The sequence below is a fragment of the Mastigoproctus giganteus genome, chromosome 2 (genome assembly GCF_048544385.1).
Source record: "Mastigoproctus giganteus isolate SK-2022 chromosome 2, ASM4854438v1, whole genome shotgun sequence".
Taxonomy (NCBI): Eukaryota; Metazoa; Arthropoda; class Arachnida; order Uropygi; family Thelyphonidae; genus Mastigoproctus; species Mastigoproctus giganteus.
In genome coordinates, this window is record NC_143576.1 from 253,459,832 (window position 1) to 253,483,117 (window position 23,286).

Sequence of the window (23,286 nt, forward strand, 5' to 3'; positions counted from 1 at the left end):
CTTCAACCCATGCACAGTACTAAGTACTATAGGTTTAGATACCTCTCGTGTTTGGGGTTTTCATAAAAAAAAAAAAAAAAACTTTAGTAGCCGAATTCGTGGCAAAAAAAAAAATCTCACCTGATTGCAGAGAGTCTGATTTTACCAGCATGTCGAGTAATCATGAAAAGTATTTTAGGAGAAGCTGAAAAAAGAATGACAATACCACTTTCGAACAGCACAATTTAGCAGGCAGGCATATAAAAGAAATGTCCGATGATATTGAAGAACAAGTTATTCAAAATATTAGTAATTTTGGAGCTACTGGTTTGCATTGCAAGTAGACAAGTCTACAGATATTAGTGGGAAAGCCCAGTTAATAGCATTTTGTCAGGTTTATCGAAAATGACATGATTATTAATAATTTTTGCTGTAAAGAACTCACTGAAAGAACAACTGGCCAAGATATTTTCAAAGTAATGAATAATTATTTACAAAAGTGTGGTATATTTTATGTAAGTCATGTGTTGGCATTTGTACCAATAGTGCTTCTGCAATGACAGGAACACTAAAACGATTTGTAAACTTAGTAAAATGACAATTCAAATATTATTACAGCACTGTTTTAGAGACAGAAAAGTTCTAGTAGCGGAGACAGAGATTTAAAACTTGTACTTGATCAAGCGGTTAAATGGTCAATTATATCAAAAGTAGACCACAAAAAATACGTATTTTCGGAAAATTATGCGAGGAACTGGAGTCTGCATCACATTTCTTTAATGATGCATACTGAGGTTTGATGGCTATCAAAAGGAAATGTGCTTGTGCATATGGATGAGTTGCATGAGGAAATGCTCATTTTTTTTTTTTCACTGGAGTAATCAAAATTTTGTGATTATTTAAGTGATGAAATTTGGTGCTGTAAATTAGCTTTTCTAGCACACTTGTTCGTGCGGCTTAATGAATTAAATATCAGTATGCAAAGCCCAGAGGAGAATTTACTCACTTCTACGGACAAGTTGTTTGCCTTAAAAAAAAAAAAAAAAGTCGAGTGTATAGGAAAAAAAAAAAATGTAAAAAATTTAGAAATGTTTCCCTTGACTGTCAAAAATGAATTATACAAAAATAATTAATCTAATAAGCGAAACATTAGAGCTGTTAAAGACAAAAATTGAGCATCACTTTCCATTCCTTGATACCAAAAAATATTTGTGGGTAAGAGACCCATTTGTAACAAGAAACCTTCTGATGATAGAACTTAATCTGGAAGAGGAACAAGAATTGGTTGAGATCCGTAGTGACCAGTCGCTGAAAATTCACTTTAATAGTGCTAATATTAACAAATTAAAATATTAACAAAATTCAAAATGAATATTCACAAATTTCGGAAAAGGCAATTAGAATTTTATTGCCATTTTCCACTTCCTACTGCGAAACAGGGTTTTCCACTTTAAACAAGATTAAATAAAAAGAGAGAGAGAGACTAAAGTAGGTAGAAGAACTGAGAGTAACCCTATCCACAATAAATGTGGATAGGGTTCCCCGACACTAGTCTCCAGAGACTATGGAGACTAGGCACCGGTGAGGTGATCTGATAGAGGTGTACAAAACCTTGAATGGTTTGAGCATGCTCAATGCTGATGGGATACTGCCTCTTGCTCAGAATCACCTGAGAGGGCATAAATTCAAATTGATGTGGATAGATGTGCGGATACATAAATTCAAAGACAGATGTGGATAGATGTGCGGAAATTTGCCTTTAGCCAGTGGGTAGTTGATTGGTAGAACAGACTTCCATTCCTTGTTGTGGAACTTGATAGCCTAAATAAATTTAAGGCTCAGCTGGACAGGTATTTCGAACGAACGGAGGGGTGAAGTGGAAGGGGTTTTTTTTTTTTTTTTGGCTCATGCTGCATAAGCTTCATATTGCATCATATGCCTCTACTAATGCTAAATCCTCGTATTAAAAAACTGTGTGCTTCCATCAAACCCAACTGTCTCACTGATTAAACTGTTATAATTGTATATTTGTTTGTTTGTTTTTATATTTAAATATGTTAATTTTTAAATTTCATGCAGTTCATGTATGATCAGAAAAGAACATCGAAAGCATTTAAAACAAATAAGTGTATTATTATTGATGATGGTATATCCAGCTTAATTTCCAAGTTTGCAGATGATACAAAGGTTGGCAGGGTTGTTAAGGACACTACTGACGCTATGCTGCTGCAACAGGATCTCGAAAGGTTGAGCAGATGGGCTGAGAGGTGGCAAATGAAGTTTAACATTGACAAATGTAAAGTACTACATATGGGAAAATAGCAACCCAAGAGCAATGTATCAACTCTGTGGTACTACACTGAACGCTGACAGTGGTAGAGAATGAAAAGGACCAGGCAGATATGAAGTTCTCTGAGCAGTGCAGACTGGCTGCCAAAGTAGCTCATGGTGTCTTGTCAATGATACAGGAATTTTTCTAGCAGGGATAAGGAGGTGATTATTCCCTTGTATAAGGCAATGGTCAGGCCACACCTTGAGTACTGTATACAGGTCTGGAGGCCTCATTTCAAGAAGGATGTAGAGCTGCTGGAACGAGTACAGAGAAAGGCAACAAGATCAGTGAATGGAACAAAGGGTTGCTCTTACGAAGAAAGGCTTAAGTTTTGCAAATTACAGTGTCTGGAGACTATGCAACAGCGAGGTAATCTGATAGAAGTGTATAAAGCCTTGAATGGTTTGAGCATGCTCAATGCTGATGGGATTCTTCCTCTTGCTCAGAATAATCAGCTCAGAGGGCATAAATTCAAATTGAGGAAAGACAGATGTAGGATAGATGTGCGGAAATTTGCCTTTAGCTAGCGGGTAGTTGATTGGTGGAACAGACTTCCATCCCTTGTTGTGGAAGTTGATAGCCTAAATAAATTTAAGGCTCAGCTGGACAGATATTTGGAATGAACCGAGGGGGTGAAGTGGAAGTTTTTTTTTTTTTTGGCTGTGCTGCATAAGCTTGCTTTCTTGCATCATATGCCTCTGCTAATGCTAATATACCCAACAGCAATAACTTAGTTTATATATATATATATATATATATATATATAATCGAGAATAATGCAATAGAGAAGTTATATGCTATAGGGGGGGGAAGGAAATTTAGATAAGATTAGATAAGACTGAATTACAATAACATGAATTATGGATCAGGGTCACTGCTATCGCAAAAGTACCCTACAGCCATAATGTGTATATAAAATATTATTAGTATAAAATACAGTAAGTAGATGTTTATGCATTGAATTAAACTAATGAAAATTCGGTCTACCCTGGGAGCGATATACGTTGTGAACGGCGGGGGGGGGGGAAGAAAGGAACTGGAAAAAATAATTGTAATGATTGAAAAGTAAACCATATGAATTTTTGAAAAAACGACCAAGGTGGAGATAGCATTGCAGAGTCTTTCATAATTTTTGTCTTCATCAGAGGTCATCCACCAAAATCATGAAAAAGACAGCAATGCTCTTACTTCTGTTTCCGACATGCTTTGTATGTCAAAGTCCACGTGGTAATATCAATTTTAAATTTTGAATAAAATTATACCAAGTTTGCAATTACTTCATGTGTTAATAAGGTATTGCATACAGATTATGGATGACCTTACAGAAGTAAGTGGAACGCTGTGAAAGCAGAAAAAGCAAAGACAAAGGTAAGGAAAATCCGAATGACAAGAACTTACTGCTCTGTAGCAGTAAGTTCTTGGATTTCTTCTTTCCCAAATCTTATACGAATAAATTACGAAATGATACCTAAAACAAAATTACATAATTAAAATAATTTAAAACTCAATGTATTCCTTACTGTTGACACACAGATAGTCCAACACCCCAGGATCACAGCGGTGAACCCGACCCCAGAAATATTAAATCTCCCATGAAACCTCTAATGAAGGAAGACATTTTGTCATAAATGCAAAATTGGAATACAAATAAAATACTATTATAATAAGATAAAAGTATGACAAAACCATGCAATTAAATTGCTCACTGGAATACAAATAAAATACTGTTAAAATGCGATAAAACAAAAATTAAAGGATTCCTCCCTTAAGCAGACTAAAACTTTTCGACTGTTGTCATGTTCACAGAGTGGAATGAAACTAACGAAACAGGTGTATGTTGGAAATCTTAAATAGGAGATTAGTCTTTCATACGCATGCGTTTGAAAGTCCGCTAATCAGATATAAGAAATGGACGATGAATATTAGTTTTTTTGTATTTTCATTTCTAAAGTCTCGGCAATCAATAACTTAGTATAATTATGTTGTACACTTAATTTTTGCTTTATTAAACAGGAATGTGTGGTTTCATTTATCGCATGGAATGCCAATCCCGATGTGTTCGCACATGATGCACGAACTGATGCTTCATGTTGCGTAACCCTAGAGTTTAAAATACATCTCGCAGATGTATTTTAAATGGGTTTGTCCCATTTAAATGCACCCATTCACAGCATGGGTTTGTCAAACGGAGGTCTTGTCTGACCAATTTGATTGCTTACTATGATGTGGTCACAAAGGAACTGAATGCCAAAAATAATTTTGATATCATATACTTGGATTTCAGGAAAGCTTTTGATACTTTTGCAAATGGAAGACTGCTGTACAAATCGGAGAGGTATGGCATCAAGGTTAAGCTTCTACAATGGATGAAGGGATGGTTGAGTGGGAGACAACAGAGTGGTAATCAATGGACACTGCTCTTCGTGGACAAACATTATTAGTGGAGTTCCCCAGGGTTCAGTGTTGGGCCCATTGTTGTTTTGTATATTTATCAATGATATTGATGAAGGTATATCAGATTTAATGTCCAAATTTGTAGATGATAGAAAGGTTGGCAGGGTTGTTAATGACAGCATGCTACTCCAACTGGACCTAGATAAGTTGGGAAAATGAGCTGAGAAGTGGCAACTGGAGTTTAACCTTGACAAATCCAAATTACTGCATATGGGTACCAATAACCGAACAGAAACGTACCAACTGGGTGGTACTACACTCAGGGAAGTGGAAAAGACCTGGAGGTAATTGTGCAGCCAAATATGAAGTTTGCTGAGCAGTGCAGACGGGCTGCCAGGCCATGTCAATGATATATAGGAATTTTGCTATCAGGGACAGGGAGGTGATAATCCTGTTATACAAGGTAATGACAAAATACAAGGTCAGGCCACACCTAGAGTACTGTATACAGGTCTGGAGGCCTCATTTTAGGAAGGCTGTAGAGTTGCTAGAATGAGTACAAAGAAGGGCAACAAGATTGGTGAGGGGAACAGATGGGTGCTCTTACCAAGAAAGGCTTAAGTTCTGCAAATTGCAACGCTTCGAGAGTAGGCACCTGCGAGATGATCTGATTGAGGTGTATAAGGCCTTGAATGGGTTGAGCAAGCTGAATGCTGATGGGATTCTTCGTCTTGCTCAGACTAAGAACCTGAGGGGGCACAGTTTCAAATTGAGGAAAGATAGTTGTAGAATAGATGTGCAGAAATTTGCCTTTAGCTAGCTGGTAGTTGATTGTCGAAACAGGCTTCCATCTTTTGTTGTGGAAGTCAATATCCTAAATAAATTTAAGGCTGAGCTGGACAGGATTTGGAACAAATGGAGAGATGAAATGGGAGGGTGTTTTTTTTTTTTTTTTTTTTTTTATTGGCTGATGCTGCATAAGCTTGCTTTCTTGCATCGTATGCCTCTGCTAATGTATTTTAAATGTCAACTCGGGGACATCTAATGTGCCAGAGTTGATACATTGTCGCACAGGTACTGGATTGCTATCATTGTAGTTCCTGTTTCGATTATTAGTCATTGTTGCTATGTTGATCAGTCGTAGAGACTGAATTAAGGACTGGACACATCAGCAAACTACAAGGACTACGTGGATTTAGAAATGTTTGTAATAATATGATTGATCTACATAACAATATGACTAATAATCGGAACAGGAACTACAATGATAACAATAAGGTACCTGTGCGATATAATGTATCCACTCGGTGACATGAACCGAATATGATTCGAATACCAACTCCCCCTACTCATAATACTGATGAAATAAAGGTTTACAAAAATATTACGAATCTTTCTTCATATAAATTAACTGAGCACCAAGTTACGCTGTTGGAAAAGGTTTAAATTATAATATACACCCACGCACTCTACCAAAGAAACAGTTAGTAGTAGACTTTGAATTTAGTCTTAGAGACATCCCCCAAAAAGATGTTTTAATCGAACAGGTCAATCAGATCATAAACAATCCTAGAAAGCCAGGAATTTACAGGAATTAAGGGAAAATAAGGATATTGTAATTCACAAAGCTGATAAGGGGGAAGCTGTAGTCATTTTAAATAAAGCAGATTATAATAAAAAATTACAGGTAATTATATCAGATAGTTCCACATACAAAGAGGTAGACTCTTCCTTGTTTGATAATGAGGTTAATCAATACAACAAATTACTTACCTCATATTGTAAAAAGGATTACATTTCAATGGCGCAACTAAAAGCCAGAACAAATCTACCATATTCTCTTTAGACAAGTAAAACTACACAAACCCGGACACCCTATTCGGCCTATAGTATTATACAAAAATTCTGCTTTTTCTGCCTTGCCGACACATTTATATTGGATTATAAAATCTTTTCAGCAGGTATTAAAATATAGTATAAAGAATTATGATACCTTATATACAAATTTAAGACCAAAATTGGGGGAGGAGTTAAATTATTTTCCCTTTACTTAGTTTCCTTATACACTAATGTTAATGTAATATATGAGCAGCATGTAATTTGGGATTTATTAAATAATAACACTATTAGTATTAACAGTATGAAGTTGCCCAAAAAAGAGAGATTTGAGCTAATTAAGTTACTGGTTGAGGCTAATTATATTTTATTTGAAAGTAAGATTTATAGACAGATTTTCGTTTGCCTATGGGTTTAAACTTGAGCGGCCTAATATCGGAGTAGTATTTAGATAATTGGAAAATATACATTTAAAACAATTTTTGCCAAAAATCACATTTTATGAAAGATACCTCGACCACATCCTCGTTATAACGGATAATTTGCAAACTTTTAATAATATGCACATTAGGTTAAAATTTACTCTGGAGATAGAACAAAAATAAACAGTCGATAAATTTTCTAAACTTTACAATTAAGAGGGAGACCGAAAATATTAATTTCAGTATTTATCGTAAGCACACGAATACGGGGATGTTCTTACACTATAGTAGCTATCACCCATACTCATATAAAAGGTCAATCATGCTAAACCAGTTAAATGCATTCAAATATTCTTCCACACAGATAGAAATAGAACTGAGGAATAGGTTCCTAAATAGAGGATACCTGATTACCTCTATCAATAGCATTAAATTAGAAGCGGAAGACAAAATAATCAATGACAAACATAATGACAGAATTAGTAAAAAATATTTTATTTCAATGCCGTATATTGAACACTGGTATAGACAAATTATCAACCTCTTTAGAGGTACAGAAATGCAAATAGTAGCAAAACTGGTCCATAAATTATATGCTACACTCAAAAATCACATGGTACTATCTACTTCTGGACAAACAGATGATCTTGTCTACCACATTTCTTTTAAGGATTGTGATTCATCTTACATTGGATCTACCAGATGTATTTTAAACTCGAGGGTTAGGCAACATGAAGCATCAGTTCGTGCATCATGTGCAAATGCTTTGGAACTAGCATTCCATACAATTAATGAAAACCACACATTCCTGTTTAATGAAGCCAAAATTTTAAATATTCAACATAATTATACTAAGTTATTGATTGCCGAGACTTAAGAAATGTATTATGGAACTCTAACGTTCGTCGTCCATTTTTCATATCTGATTCATGGACTTTTGAATGCATGCGTACCAAAGACTAATCTCCTATTTATAAGATTCCCAACATACACCTGTTTCGTTAGTTTCATTCCACCCTGTGAACATGACAATAGTCAGTTTTAGTCCGCTTAAGGAAGGAATCCTTTAATTTCTAAACTTTTATCTTATTTTAATTATTAAAATAAGATAAAAGTATGATAAAACCATGCAATTGCATGGTTTTATCTTATTTTAATAGTATTTTATTCATATTCCAGTGAGGAATTTTTAATTGCATTTTATCTTATTTTAATAGTATTTTATTTGTATTCCAATTTCGCGTTTATGACAAAATGTCTTCCTTCACTAGAGGTTGCGTGGGAGTTTAAGCCGACCGGGCTAGCCGGGTGGGTGAAGTGCTTGCCTGGCAACCCAAAGGTCGCGGGTTCGATTCCCACCTTGGGCTTGGATCAAAGTACCTTGGGAGGTGCATTATGGCCACAGAAGCCTATGCACCAACTACTACCAAAAAAAAAAAAAAAAAAAGTGTCAATAGTGAGGAATACATTGAGTTTTAAATTATTTTAATTATGTAATTTTGTTTTAAGTATTTCATAATTTATTTGTATAAGGAGATTTGGGAAAGAAGAAATCCTACGGACTGAATAAAAGGTAACTCCTTGTTTATTTCCAAAATATTAATAGACGGTAGGAAAAATTGAGCATATGTAAGCTCTCATTTATGTAGTGTGTGTGTGTGTGTGTATATATATATATATATATATCTATACATTAAAGTTTTCCCCCTACTGATATTTATTCGAGCAATGGGAGAAGAGGGTGCAGCAATTACGTCACTACAAACGCAATTAATTATTGACAACTGCCTCCATAATGTTCACCAACTTCATGCATGTGATCCACTTGTCTTACATTTGATGTTCCATTGTAACGTTTTTTTTTTTTTTTTTTTTTGTATATTAATGAATATTGTGTATTTGTAAATATTTGTTCAGTTTTGTAAATATTTTAAATATTTTAGTCCTGCTCTTTTGGATGTAACAATATTCCTCATGTATTATGGGACCCGAGGCAGAAGGCTTTTTCCTGAGTGACCTATGTAAATGCAGGTAAATAATTACATAGTGATATTGGCTGAACTCCAGCATAATATACACTGGCAGGTACTTAGATGAAAGCGAGGAAGATGGTGATAACTAACAGGTGAAATCACCTCCCTTTTCTGATTGTTTTGTCATCAAGGAAGGGGGCTTGGCTTAGGTAGAATGTTTATCCCTCCATCCTGCTGTTTTAAAATGGGAAAATGAGTTTCTGATTTAAAAACAGTGGCAAAAGTGGGGAAAAACACCCTAGGCATATCAACCTAGGACAGTGGGCGGGGAAAGCTGTGTCATCTGCCCATCACTGTTTTGTTCCTATCCGTTTGTCGAAATATGGGAGTCAACTTGTCAATTGCTGCTTTCCCACTGTTTTGCTTGCTGCCATGTTGGAGGGTGTACTCTGTTCTGGAGTTTTTACTGTGATATTTATTGGATAAAGAATGCCGTGCACTACAAATGCACAGGTAAATAATTACATAGTCGATATCTAATCATTTCCTGATTAGATATCGACAGGTGTCTTTTACATAGAAAAGATTTGACTTACTCCGTATACTTTTTTATTTTACCTAGAAAAGCGTGGGCAAAGCCCCCTAGTATGGTATTATATATATATATATTTATTATCTGTTTATTGCTCTGCTTTAGAATTTTATACTCCTATATATATTATACTCCAATACAATCACTATACTCATATAATATGAGTATAATAGTGATTATATTGTGCCGCAAAATTTTTGCATCTTTAAAAGTGTGCCACAACAACGAAAAGGTTGAGAAACACTGCACTAGACTATTACTCATCATTCATTAAATCCCTTTCTTTCTTAATAAAAATTCAGGGCAAAAAGCCTTAGACTGCGGAAACTTTACAGACATTAGTCCAAATGCATCATATACATGGTTAATTAAAAGTTATTTATATTGGCATCTTCATTTCTGTAATAACTTTGGTTAATTTACTGTGTGTAGACATAATGCATTTGCCCTAATTTATATGAGCAAATTTTCCCTGCAGTCTGAGGCTTTGGTCCTGAATTTTTTTAAAATTAAGTATCAAACACCATTTGGTATCTTTCATATTGTGGACTTAATTTCACAACTGGGTTGTCAGCTGTTATACCATCAGCGTACCTACCCACCCATTGATGAAGGGCCACATAGCCCTGAAATGGCCGTCTGGGTGGTGGCTACTGAGAATAAGTAACAATAGTCTTCTCTATTGGGGGCAGGTGCCTCCGTAGCCAGGTGGGAAGGAGCAGCAGTGCGTAGCACACGCTTCTTGATTAGACTGGGGTTCGAGCCCATCACCACCAAATATGGAGGATGTGGAAAGGTCAGGGAATGACCACTGTATATTCCCGGAGCAATATGGCCTTAGTTGCTAATGCTCCTAAAAACCAAATAACAAACTCTATTGGGAAAGTATTACTTATTCAAAGTATATAGCCCACCAAATTCTTTGAATTTGACACCAGCCTTACTGTTCATGTATATTAAATGCTTTATATATTGTGTAATAAATAACACAGGCTTCTGCTATTGCGTTCAATCCTAATTAGTAGCTGATTTCACAGAGAGAAACAATTCCTGCTCACATTGAGATTCTTCATTTTGTAATCTGAAATTTTGGAAATATAGGTGGAAACAATTAGTATTCACTACATTCCTTTTATTCATAAATGTATTTACAGATACATGTTATAGATTTATTTTTTTCTCTTACCTGTTTTCTTTTTTCATTTGTATAATTTAGTGTGTAAAATAATTTTAATTTTTTCAGACTCTTGAGAATGGGGTTCTTGTTAACGTAGGGTTTGTAAGAATTTCAAAGTTAACAGTATGAAGATAGATCGAAGTAAACTGAAAAAAAGTTCCTCTGAAGTGGTGAGTAAATTTTTGTTCTCTTACTTATTGCTATAATTGTGTATATTCAATAATTGATAAAGATTATTTTCCATCAAGTGACTATCTCCATTGGAATATTAATGATCAACAAAAGTCAAATTTTGTAAGAAGGAAGAGACTTGCTTAATTGAAAGCAAAAAAATAAGGAATCACATAGCAAGTAGAAAGAAAATGTATGTGGAAAACTTATTGGTATTATGTAAACACAGGAGGCTTCCACCTTTTGCTTCTAATTCCTTTCTGAATTTTGGAGCATAACGTGGATCAAAATTACTACTAATGGTAATTGTGTACAATACTGCATCCATGAGACTGACCAATGCCAGATTGTCTACATTTTAGGCATGTGTGAAAATGTGTAAAATGCCTTTTGTCTTCACTGTGTTCATTTATCTGTCTGCATATAACAGCTCCAACCCCTAGCAAATGGATTTCATGAAATTTTATATTTAGGTCTTTTAGAAGCCCTGTTGAGCCATCTCAAATTTCATTAATATCAGACTAACAGAAATTCAGCATCACCCCCCCCATAAAATTGAGTTCAAAAAGTTTAAGTATACTTTCAGGTGTTTGGGTATTACTTAATAAAGAAAAGTCAAATCAACAAATTAACACCACTTTTTCAGAATGTTCTTTTAGTTTCTGGCAAGGTTTTAGGATCAATTCTGATTTGACAGCCCAGCTCTCCCTCTTCCCATAGAAATCTCTACTAGTTTTGTACCAAATATTGACTATAGATTAACCCATATCTCATGTGCACCTTCCCTGCCCCCAAAATATCTGTTTTACTACTTAAATCTCACCTTACAGAGGAGAGGTGAGTCTTTTACGCCGATAACCACCGCATACATTTCCTATTATCCGGGTTTTAACCGAGCGTATAGCTAGGGTTTTACGAAACTAACAGATGTGCTGTGTGCAGCTTCCAGGTCAGAAGCTGCACAGAGTCGTGTCACAGGTGAAAGACCCCATTTCAAATGAAAAATACAATAGGGGTCATCTATAGCATTAAGTGCCCGGATTGTGGGGGAAACAAAGCAGCGTCTCAAGGATCGTCTTGGGGAGCACACAAAGGCGGACTATGGAAAATCTGCCGTGGCCGAACACTTTTGGGAGAAGCAGCACCATATCTCCCCGGACGAAGCAGTTATCATTGACCGGGCGCATAGGTTTTGGGACCACAAGTGGCTTGAGAGCTTGCTGATTAGTTCCATTGAGAACAATATTAATAGAGACAGGGGTATGCATATCCATCCCCTCTTTGAGGCAGTGATCCTTAGAGGCGATGAACAATTCCACCTGATGTGCTCACGAGCCAGTTCCGGTTCCGACAAGCACGAGAACAGTGCACGTGCCATCGCATCATGTGACATGTGCTGTGAACCTGCAGGTATTTAAAGTTGCACTGTAAAGTTATAAAAAAAAAGTGTTCTGAAAGAAGGTGGAGTCTTCGAAAGCTTCAGATATTTTATTGCTTTTAACCTGGTATATTTCATTGTATTTTATGATATTTAATTGTTTGTTTTATATCCACTGTAAATAGTAATTTATTGTAAGCTTAATTATAAAGTTATCAAAATTTTGGCTTTCGTTTTATTTTGTCATTTCAACATACGGTTGGTGAAAAATACTTAAAATTATATTGTACAGGAATTTTGCTAGCAGGGAAAAGGCGATTATCCCTTTGTATAAGGGAATGGTCAGGCCATGCCTTAAGTGCTGTGTACAGGTCTGGAGGCCTCATTTTAGGAAGGATGTAGATTTGTTTGAGCATGTACAGTGGGCGCCTCCGTAGCCAGGTGAGCAGGAGCAGCAGTACGTAGCACACGCTTCTTGATTAGACCGGGGTTCGAGCCCGTGACCACCAAATACGGAGGCGCCTCTGTAGCCAGGTGGGAAGGAGCAGCAGTGCGTAGCACACGCTTCTTGATTACACCGGGGTTCAAGCCCGTCACCACCAAACATGGAGGATGCGGAAAGGTCAGGGATTGACCACCGCATATTCTCGGAGCAATATGGCCTTAGTTGCTAATGCTCCTAAAAACCAAAAGAACAACCACCAATTACGGAGGATGCGGAAAGGTCAGGGAATGACCACCGCATATCCCCGGAGCAATATGGCCTTAGTTGCTAATGCTCCTAAAAACCAAATAACAAACATGTACAGTGAAGGGCAACAAGATTGGTGAAAGGAGTGAAGGGGTCCTCTTACCAAGAGAGGTTTAAGTTCTGCAGTGGCTCGACATTAGGCATATGCAAGTTGATCTGATTGAGGTGTATAAGGCACTGAATTCTGATGGGATTCTTCCGTTTGCTTAAATTAGCATTATTATTAGTAGAGGCATATAATGCAAGAAAGCAAGCTTATGCAGCATCAGCCAAAAAAAAAAAAAAAATTTCCATTTCACCCCTCCATTCGTTGCAAATGCCTGTCCAGCTCAGCCTTAAATTTATTTAGGCTATCAACTTCCACACAAAAGATGAAATCAACCACCCGCTGGCTAAAGGCAAATTTCTGCACATCTATTCTACAACTGTCTTTCCTTAATTTGACTCTATGCCCCATCAGGTCCTTAATCTAAGCAAGAAGAAGAATCCCATCAGCATTTAGCTTGCTCAACCTATTCAAGGCCTTATACACCTCAATCAGATCACCTTGCAGCTGACTACTTGCCAGGTGCTGCAATTTGCAGAACTTAAGTCTTTCTTGGTAAGAGCATCCCATTTTCCCTGTCACCAATCTTGTTGCCCTTCTTTGTACTCATTCTAACAACTCTACACCCTTCCTAAAATGAGCCCTCTAGACCTGTACCCAGTACTCTAGGTGTGATCATTGCCTTGTACAATGGGATAATCACCTCCCTGTCCTTGCTAGCAAAATTCCTGCATATCATTGACAAGACTCCATGACCATCCCTGGCCACCTGTCTGCACTGCTCAGCAAACTTCATATTTTACTGCACAGTTACCCAAGGCCTTTTTCACTTTCCACTTCCCTTAGTGTAGTACTACACACAGTTGGTACATTTCTCTTTGGTTATTGCTACCCATATGCAGTACTTTGCATTTGTCAATGTTAAACTTCAGTTGCTACTTCTCAGCCCATTTACCCAACTTCAACGAACCTAAGGGGGCATAAATTCAAATTGAGGAAAGATGGCTGTAGAATAGATGTATGGAAATTTGCTTTTAGCCAGCGGGTGGTTAATTGCTGGAACAAACTTCCATTAGTCGTTGTGGAAGTAGATAGCCTAAATAAATTCAAGGAGGAACTGGACAACCATTCTGGAGGGAATGGTTGTGCAAGTTTTTTTTTTTTTATATGTGATATTATCTTGTATCACATGCCTCTATTACTTTTACTATTATTACCGTTACTATTACTCAAAGCCATAAAAATACTTAAATGCTCCAACCATTATAAACCATTATAAAGTGAATTTATCCCTATCTTTCCCATAATAAGGACTTATTAGGGGAAAGATAGGGATATAAAGAAAGATAGCACTCAAAAAAAGAAGAAAAAAATGTTCAGTGTGGTAAGAAAAACACTAAAAAAATTTAAGCAAATAAAATTGCTAACAGGTTTAAACATCTTTAATTTCTAATAAATAAATATTACAGTAAATATAGCACTGTAATATATACATACTAATTAATATTTCTGTCACTGACTTTTTTTTTTTGGTTTGTAAAATTTAAAGTAGTAAAAAAAGAAAAAAGATAAACAATCAGTAATGAAGGACATGGCACGCACAAATTGCACAAGTGAGATACACAGTAACATTTTCACGCGTTAAAAATAGGAAGCTTAAAAAATAGAAATGAATAGAAGATTCTGAAATTTTATTTACATTTTATATATGATTGAAGATTTCATGGAACGGGAAACACATTTCACCATAATACCTTAAAAACCCACAGAATTCCAGCGTATTATCACAAATGCAATAAGATCGAGTTTACTACCCGTTTATAATTAGATTGCACTAACAGAAAAGCCCAATAAACTGGGAACTGCAAATTGTTTTTATTGTTCTGTGAGCTCCTGAAAACATGAGTTGGTGCACAATATCTTGTGAATACAGTGAATGACAACAGCGTGTCTCTGACCACAGTTATGCAACTACTTTTACTCATTTACTGTATAATTCAAGTACAGTAAATGGGAAATATAGCTCCCCCATATTTGACGTTTTTTAAGCTTTGTGAACTTGTATTGCTGCGCAGGTTGCTATGTTTAGCATGGTGCCGTATTTTGCGTTCACCTGATGTTACTCGCAGATGAAATCACGCATGAGCCAATGTGAAAATCGCATTATACCTCCATTGTTCCTTAATATATCAATTGCATCGGAGCAATTCCCCGTTGCCAAAATGTGCATTATAGCAGAACTGACTGTACATCTTTGTTGAAATTTATTAGGTAATATGGTTCTCTTAATCACTAATCTAAAAGTTGATTTTAGATTAGTGATTAAGTCAGTTTCTCATTCCCTATTTTTTTTTATATGAAACCCCAAGCATGAGACGTAATAGAACCTATAGCACTTAGTACCATGCATAGGTTGAAGGTTGAGGAGATGGTACTTGTTAACATGTAATTTTCAGAAAATATGTATGGAGGGATGTTTTTCAGAGAACAGAACTTGAAGGAATAAATGAGGAGGAAGAAAAGTTGGCTCTGTGAACTTGAAGTTGGACAGTAAAAGGATGCTGACTGGTTGCAGCATGTGTTCAGAATAGTTTGGAAGAGAGAGCAGGAATTATAGAAACCAATTCAAAATAACAGTGCTGAAGTAAATATAGAAAATTCAAGTAACAGAAACAGAACATCTATGAGACAGAGCAGAGAGACTTTAAGAGATGGACCATTAATTAACCAGGTTGCCCTCTTGTGAATGGAATCCAGAACTCTGAAAGAGGATTTTGGGGCACTACCCCAGTTGTGGGGACAATAATCCATGGTAGGGCAGATTTCCTCTTTGTACAGTGTGAGCAGCTGTTTGGAAGAAAAGTAACACTGATGGTGAAAGAGAAAACCCAGTTTATAGATGCAGAGGAAGCGAAATTTGTGATATGCTTATGGAGAGAGAAAGAGAAAAGAGGGGGAGGGAGGGGTCAGAGTAATCGCTAATAGAGATATGTGATCTTGTTTGTCTACAAATCTGAGTGTCATCGAAGATAAGCAGAGGAAACCTTTTTGTGAGATGTAAGACAGGACTGAGTTTTAGGACTGAAATTGACTAAGTTACCTTTGACCCACTGGAGAATTACCCGGGGATCAACATTTAAGGGATTGGTAGCGGAGATTTGAGAAGTTGAAGCTGTTTGTACGGGACCTGTACAAACAGCTTCAAGGTGGAATGTAATGTGCTGTCATTAGCAAAACCATGGATAGGATTTCTGGTCAATGGAGAAAAGTCATTAATATACAAAAAGAAAAGAGTGGGAGAAAGAACTGAACCTTGGAGAACCTGCAATAGTGGAGAAGTTGGAAGACAGAGCCATCTATCATCACTTGCAGTGAGTGGTCAGAGAGAAAACTGGATACCCAAGTACAGAAAACAGTTGGCAAACCATAAGACGGAAGCTTATTTTGAAGACTCATGCCAAAAGCAATGAAAAGCCTTTGAAATGTCAGGAGCAGCTGCTTGAGTCAGTGTCAATCACCAGTGGATTGACACTGACTGAATCCATTCTGGTGATCATGATCAGATGGAAGATTTATAGATAGTTTGAGTTGATGGATGATAGATTTCTCTATTTCTTTAAAACAGTAAAAGTGCAATTGGACCGACAGTTGGATGGAAGGAATTTGTTACCCTTTTTAGGAATGGCTGGATATGAGCAAATTTCCAAGCAGAAGGGAAAACACTTTTGAATAAGAAAGTGTAAAAAGGTGACATCAAACAGGAGTAAGCTCGGGATCACAGATTTTGAGAACAAGTGGAGAAATATCTTCAGGGCCTTGTTCTTTCTTGGCATCAAGACTGTTCAAAATTCTTCTGACATCCTTTTGATGGAAGACTACAGTAGGCATTGAATGGAGTGTACTGGGAATGGTAAGTGGTGGTTTACCAAGATCATCAATACAAGAGTTAGAAGAAGAGTGGAATGCTATCAGATCAGTTTTATATTTAGCTGAGATGGCAGTAGAACCATCTGCTTTTGACAGAGATGAGAAAAGAAATGGGCAAAAGTTGTGGCCAATAGTTTTGGCAAGAGACCAGCATGCTTGACTACCATTTGGACAAGAAATAAGTTTTCTTCTCTTAGTTTGTTCAAAATCTAGTTTGAACTGAAACTCTTTTGTAGTTTTTGCAAGCTTTCTTGTATGGAGAAAGTGAATTTTGAGTTTTTGATGCAAGCCAATTTCGATATTTATCATTCTTATCTTGAAACTGCCTTAGCACATTTATTGGAAAACCAAGGTTTATATAAAGAATGATATTTTAAGGTGAAGCATTGAATAAAGGATTTTATTTCTACAATAATAATTCACTGACATGATCTGAGTAAACGTTGACATCAGAAGATTTGAAATAATAATCCGACTAAGGAGGAGAAGAAATCTTGCAGATCATCTCCCTTTGAATTCTTGTAATGCCAAACAATGAGGTTGAGAACGGCTACTAGAGAAAGGCTCCATTGGAGAAAATACCATCAAGTTGTGATCTGAGGTGCCTAGAGGAGCACTCACCTCAATGGTATACTTAGAAGGATTGTGTGTGTGAGAGAAAAAGATCGAATGTTGGTTGTGTGATTGGGATTGTCTGGTATTCTGGTAGGTAAATGAACAATTTGCACAAGGTCATTGGTAATTCTAAAAATCTCAGAATCTCAACCATCAGGATCCGTGTGACTAGAAAATGGAAGCCAGCTGGAGTTGCAAACATTAAAATCACCAAGAAAAACTATCTCTCACTGTTCGTAAAGTTGGACTGGAAAAAGTGTCGTTTCAAAGAGACGAAGACAAGAGTTCCAAATGATTAGTGAAGTTGGGAGAATGACACATGGACCCTGATGGTTGAGATTCTGAGATTTTTAGAATAGATGAATTTGACACAATGGGGCAGAGAGATTTTAAGCCAGAGAAGGTCGAAAAGAGGAGATTCCAAATTACTGTCTTTGGCAGGGAATATCAGCGTGGACAGATGCAAAAATGCTACCTTTGAAGCAAAAGGAAATACAGTGAGTAATTAGGACAACTGAGATTAGCAGTGGTTGAATCAACTGATAATTGGAATTGTTAGAAAAAGTATGTGGGGGTTTGGCATACTTAAGTGGACAACACTGAGATTGGAACTGAGACCACATATTTGTGAAGTGAACAAGGATGTGTTTGGAAAGTTCAGATTTTTTTTGCAAATAAAGGTGTTCTATTAGTTTCATGATGTGTTCAGTAGTAAGAAAAAGTAGGTTGACAATGTATGAAGTACTGAAAGTTTTGGATATGGTGTGCACATGGCAAGAATATACCCAGCTCCCTTACATAACATAGCCTCAATGTCCTATGCACACCAGTCACTATCTGGAAGAGTAGAGGCAGCAAGATAATACTCTAGCTTATCCGAGGGGCATTAGCCTCCTAGGGAGTTACCAGTAGGTTCGGTCTAGTGGACTATCTAGCAGCTGCCTTGTGAACACAGTTTTAGAGCTGTATCCTAAAATGTAAGGAAGGGTGGATCTAGCCATGATGTTTATCATAACCTCAAAAGGCATCACTCATACTGAAAGATGGAAGGGATGAGGGTTGTTGGAACTTTGTTCTGGAGACTAAATGTGGGTTCCACTATTTCAGGCCTCTAATAAGCAACCTGTTGGTATTGCACTGGTTGATGAGAGTCATCTTCCACCTAGTATTGCCTGGTAACATAGAGGAGTGGCATTCCTCCGTGTGGTGCAGATGCTACACCGTGACTCCTGTTTATGTCCTGGATGGTCACCTCCAGCCTGACTAGGTGCCTTATTTAAGAACTAACTGATGGGGATTATACCTAGGATTACTAACAATCCCACCATCGTGAAGGTGGAAGTGTAGAGGATTTGGCTGTCACAGAAGGACTGGATTTTGCTGAGATTTGGTTCACTTGACTTGAGTGTCACCTGAATAACAAGTTCTATTAGTTTGACTAATGAATATCAAGTTTTTAGCATTAGGCTGAAAAAATTCATAACATTAATCTAGAGACTTTACAGTTATATGAAGTTGGGAGGTCTCCCCTGTCCTTACATGTGTTTTGCAGCCAGCAGCATTAAAATTGCCTAATTAATGATAAACAACTTAATTTTAATTATTTCTCATCCTGAGATCAGCTAAATACAGTCTTGGATTGAAGAGTACTTTAAATTCCTCCACTCCTTGAGCAGAACAAAATCAATCTCTCTAAATGAGTGCAATGGAATGTGTTTAAGGCAAAGTAGGTCAACATCAGCTGACATGATGACCCTGTTTAATGCAATATGGTCTTCTCAGTGATAGCAGAACAAACTTTGCCTTTGCAATGAGTTGCCTTCATATTGTACAAATTTAAACAAATAGTATCACCAAAAGGTTAATTTGTATTTAAAAGAAGCCATTTGATGTCTGAGGGGATGACTAAGTCCTGAAACAGTCGTATCATAACTGGGTCTAATATTTTAGGTGAATGACAGATTTGGTGGCTACAAAAACAAATGAAAAGACAAGATAGTCTTCCATAATAAGGCCAAATAGCATTAGTTATTTTAAAATTTTGAAGCTTTAACTCAGTATATAGGTGCCTCCATAGCCAGGTGGGAAGGAGCAGCACTGCGCAGCACACGCTTCTTGATTAGACCGGGGTTCGAGCCCGTCACCACCAAATATGGAGGATGCGGAAAGGTCAGGGAATGACCACCGCAGATATGCGGTGGTCATTCCCTGACATATCCTGGAGCAATATGGCCCTAGTTGCTAATGCTCCTAAAAAAAAAAACCAAACAACAAACAACTCAGTATAGCTAATTTAAAAAATAGTGACTACCTTACAATTTTTTTTGTATTTTTATTTTATTGCATAAAATAATTGCCAGATGAATTATAAAATAAATATGCATACAGAAAAGAACACCAAAAATTGTAGATATTGGAAAAAATTGAGTGATTCTGCAGATGAGTGTAATTGGAAGAGTGCTACTGTAGATAAACCCTGTATTGTTCCTGAAGACAAGAAAATGTATTAGCAAGGGCACATGATGCAAAAAAGCAAGCTTATATAGCAACAGCCACTCTCTCTCTCTCCAAATTTTGTCTAGTTCTGCTTTGAATCTGTTTAAGCTATCAACTTCTACAATGACAGATGGAAGTTTGTTCTAGCAATCACCCCCCCCCCCTGCCGCTTGCTAAAAGCAAACTTCCACACATCTATCTTAAAACTATCTTTCCTCAGTTTGAATTTCTGCCCTCTCAGGCAATTATTCTGAGCAAGAGGAAGAATCCCATCAGCATTGAGCATGCTCAAACCATTCAAGGCTTTATACACCTCAATCAGATCACCTTGCAGGGGCCTAATTTCCAGACACTGTAATTTGCAAAACTTAAGCCTTTCTTCGTATGAGCAACCCATTGTTCCATTCACTAATCTTGTTGCCCTTCTCTGTACTCGTTCCAGCAGCTCTACATCCTTCTTAAAATGAGGCCTCCAGACCTGTATACACTACTCAAGGTATGACCTGACCATTTCCTTATACAAAAGAATAATCACCTTATCCCTGCTAGAAAAATTCTTGTATATCATTGACAAGACACCATGAGCTACTCTTGCAGACCATCTTCACTGCTCAGAAAACTTCATATCTGCTTGCATAATTACTCCCAGGTCCTTTTTACTCTACCACTGTCAGTGTAGTACCACAGAGTTGATATGGTACTCTGGGGTTACTGCTTCCCATATACAGTACTTTACATTTGTCAATGTTAAACCTCAGTTGCCTGCCCATCTGCTCGACTTTTCTAGGTCCTGTTCCAGGAGCGTACTGTCATTGTGTCATTAACAACCCTGCCGATCTTCATACCATCTGCAAACTTGGACATTAAGCCTGATATACCATCATCAATATCATTAATGAATACAGAAAATAATAATGGATCCAACACTGAACCCTGAGGGACTCCACTAATAACATTAGTCAGTGAAGAGCAGTGTCCAGTGATTACCACTCTGTCTTCTCCTACTCAACCATCCCTTTATCCATTGCAGAAATTTGCCTTCAATGCCACACTGCTCCAATTTGTGCAGCAGTCTTCCATTTTCAACAGTATCAAAAGCCTTTCTAAGATCCAAATATATCATATCAAAATTATTCTTTGCATCCAGATCCTTTGTGACTAATCATAGTATCCAATCAAATTGGTGAAACAAGACTTCCCCTTAACAAACCCATGCTGTGTCCGAGCTATAACTGAGGTCTTGTCTAGATGATCCCGCAATGCTTCTTTAACCAGTGCCTCCATTAATTTCCCTAGAATAGAAGGTAATTACAGCCCTGTTAAACTAACAGGGCTGTAATTACCTGTCCCCCTCTGATCCTCCTTTGTGGATTGGGATCACATCTCCAGTCCATGGGTACCTCTCCTAAGTCCAAGGAAGCTCTCATAATTATGGCTAAGGGGTTTGCTTACTTCCTTTGCTACCTTCATTAATATAACTGGATAGATTCCATCCACCCCGGTGCCTTTCTTATGTTTATCTTCAACAATTTCTGTTACACTTTACTCAGTTATTACAAGATTATCTAGCTTACTGCCAGAGTTTAATACACCTCTGTCATTCTGCTCCCTGAATAACTTTTCATGTGTGAATGTAGATGCAAAATGTTCATTTAGTTTGTTAGCTACCTGAGCAGTCTGCACCAATCTGATTCATCCCCTTTCTTCTAGAGTTTACATAAGTAAAGAACTCTTTACTTATGTAAACTGTTTTTCTTTACATCCTTTGCCAAAGATTTCTCGTAATCTGCCTTTGCCTGCCTAACCTCCTTTGTGACTTGGTTACAGACCGGTTTATATCTATCATAGGCTTCTGTGTCACCTGTTAATTTATATGTATCCCATGCTTCCCATAAGCAGTACTGTCTAATTAGTTCATCTGACCTCCATTTAGGCCTAAATCTTGAACAATGTTTCTTAGTTGGTATGAAAAGTCTAGTAGCTTCCAAGATTAATTCTTTGAATGCTTCCCATTTTGAATTTGCTGTTGGTAACATCATCAGTTGGCCCCACCGTATAGAAAATAAATACTGTCTGAGACTACATTAGTCATCTATATAAAATCAAAAACCCTTCCCTTTACTCCTGATGGTAGTTAACCTCTTTGAGTTAATCCCACTTCAGCACACTGTGATCACTGTCACCTAATGGTTCCTTTATCTGCAGATTCTTAATGCATGAAGAATCTCTACTGATAATCAGATCAAGAATATTACACCCTCTAGTTGCCTCCCAACATGCTGCTGTAGAAAAGGATCATCCAATAAATCCTAAAAAGCCTTGCTAGTGTGTGAGTGACCAACCAACCCACAAATTCCAGTCACTCTCTGGGAAATTAAAATCCCCCACACTCTGATTTACTGGCCCACTCTATTTCTCTGCACACTTGCTCATTATACTCATCAGATTCATTAGGTCTATAACATACACCTCATTTTTCCTTTTCCAGTTCTTATGTCACACCAGACAGACTCAACATTGCATTGTCCCCCAACATCAGTTGAGTGCACTTCCTTAGATTTTGTTTCTTAACTAGCAGCATACACTCCTCCCTTCCTGTCCTGTCTATCCTTTCTGTACATATTGTACTCCCCAAATTCCAATTCTGCACTGCTTATGTCTGTGTGACACCATGTTTCTGATATCTCAACAATATCTGCCCTTGATGTCTTGACCAGCACTTTAAGCTCATCAAAATTATTAACTACATTCCTAGCATTGGTGTACATGCAAATATACATACACCTGTTTCTACTCTGAATGTGTACTGCAATGTTCTGTGTACTCAGAACTGATACTGAATGTCTGCAGGTGTGGATTTTTGAACTGAGTTATGGCAAATAAATAAATAAGATCTTTATTGTACAGTTCACCGGTACACGCAGGTACCATGACCATACAAAACCCTTCACGGCACCATGCCAGGGGTTAACAAACGGCAGAGATAATAAAGGAATTGTAAAGATTAATTATAAGCAAATTATATAATAAAAAAAAAGAAAAAAAAAAGTACTCATAGCAGATAACATTGACTTGAAAGGAAAACTAATACAAAATAACAAAAATAACAAATTGTGATAACAAAAGCTTTTCCTCAAGTCCAGTTTTCTGAGAGTCTCTTGCCCCGCCAGAACGATCTGAGATCAGTTGGTAGTTCT

General features: G+C 37.1%; 1 protein-coding gene across 6 annotated transcripts in view; it reads left to right on the forward strand.

Annotated features, from left to right (window-relative positions):
- The window catches only part of HUWE1 (HECT, UBA and WWE domain containing E3 ubiquitin protein ligase 1), a 1,105,343-nt gene that overhangs the window by 50,258 nt on the left and 1,031,799 nt on the right, over window positions 1-23,286 (forward strand). For all 6 annotated transcript variants that reach the window (XM_090389849.1, XM_090389845.1, XM_090389850.1 and 3 more), the window contains exon 2: window positions 10,772-10,875. In XM_090389849.1, coding sequence (XP_090245975.1) covers window positions 10,831-10,875 — 45 coding nt within the window. In that variant the 5' untranslated portion in view covers window positions 10,772-10,830. The remainder of the gene's footprint in view (window positions 1-10,771; window positions 10,876-23,286) is intronic.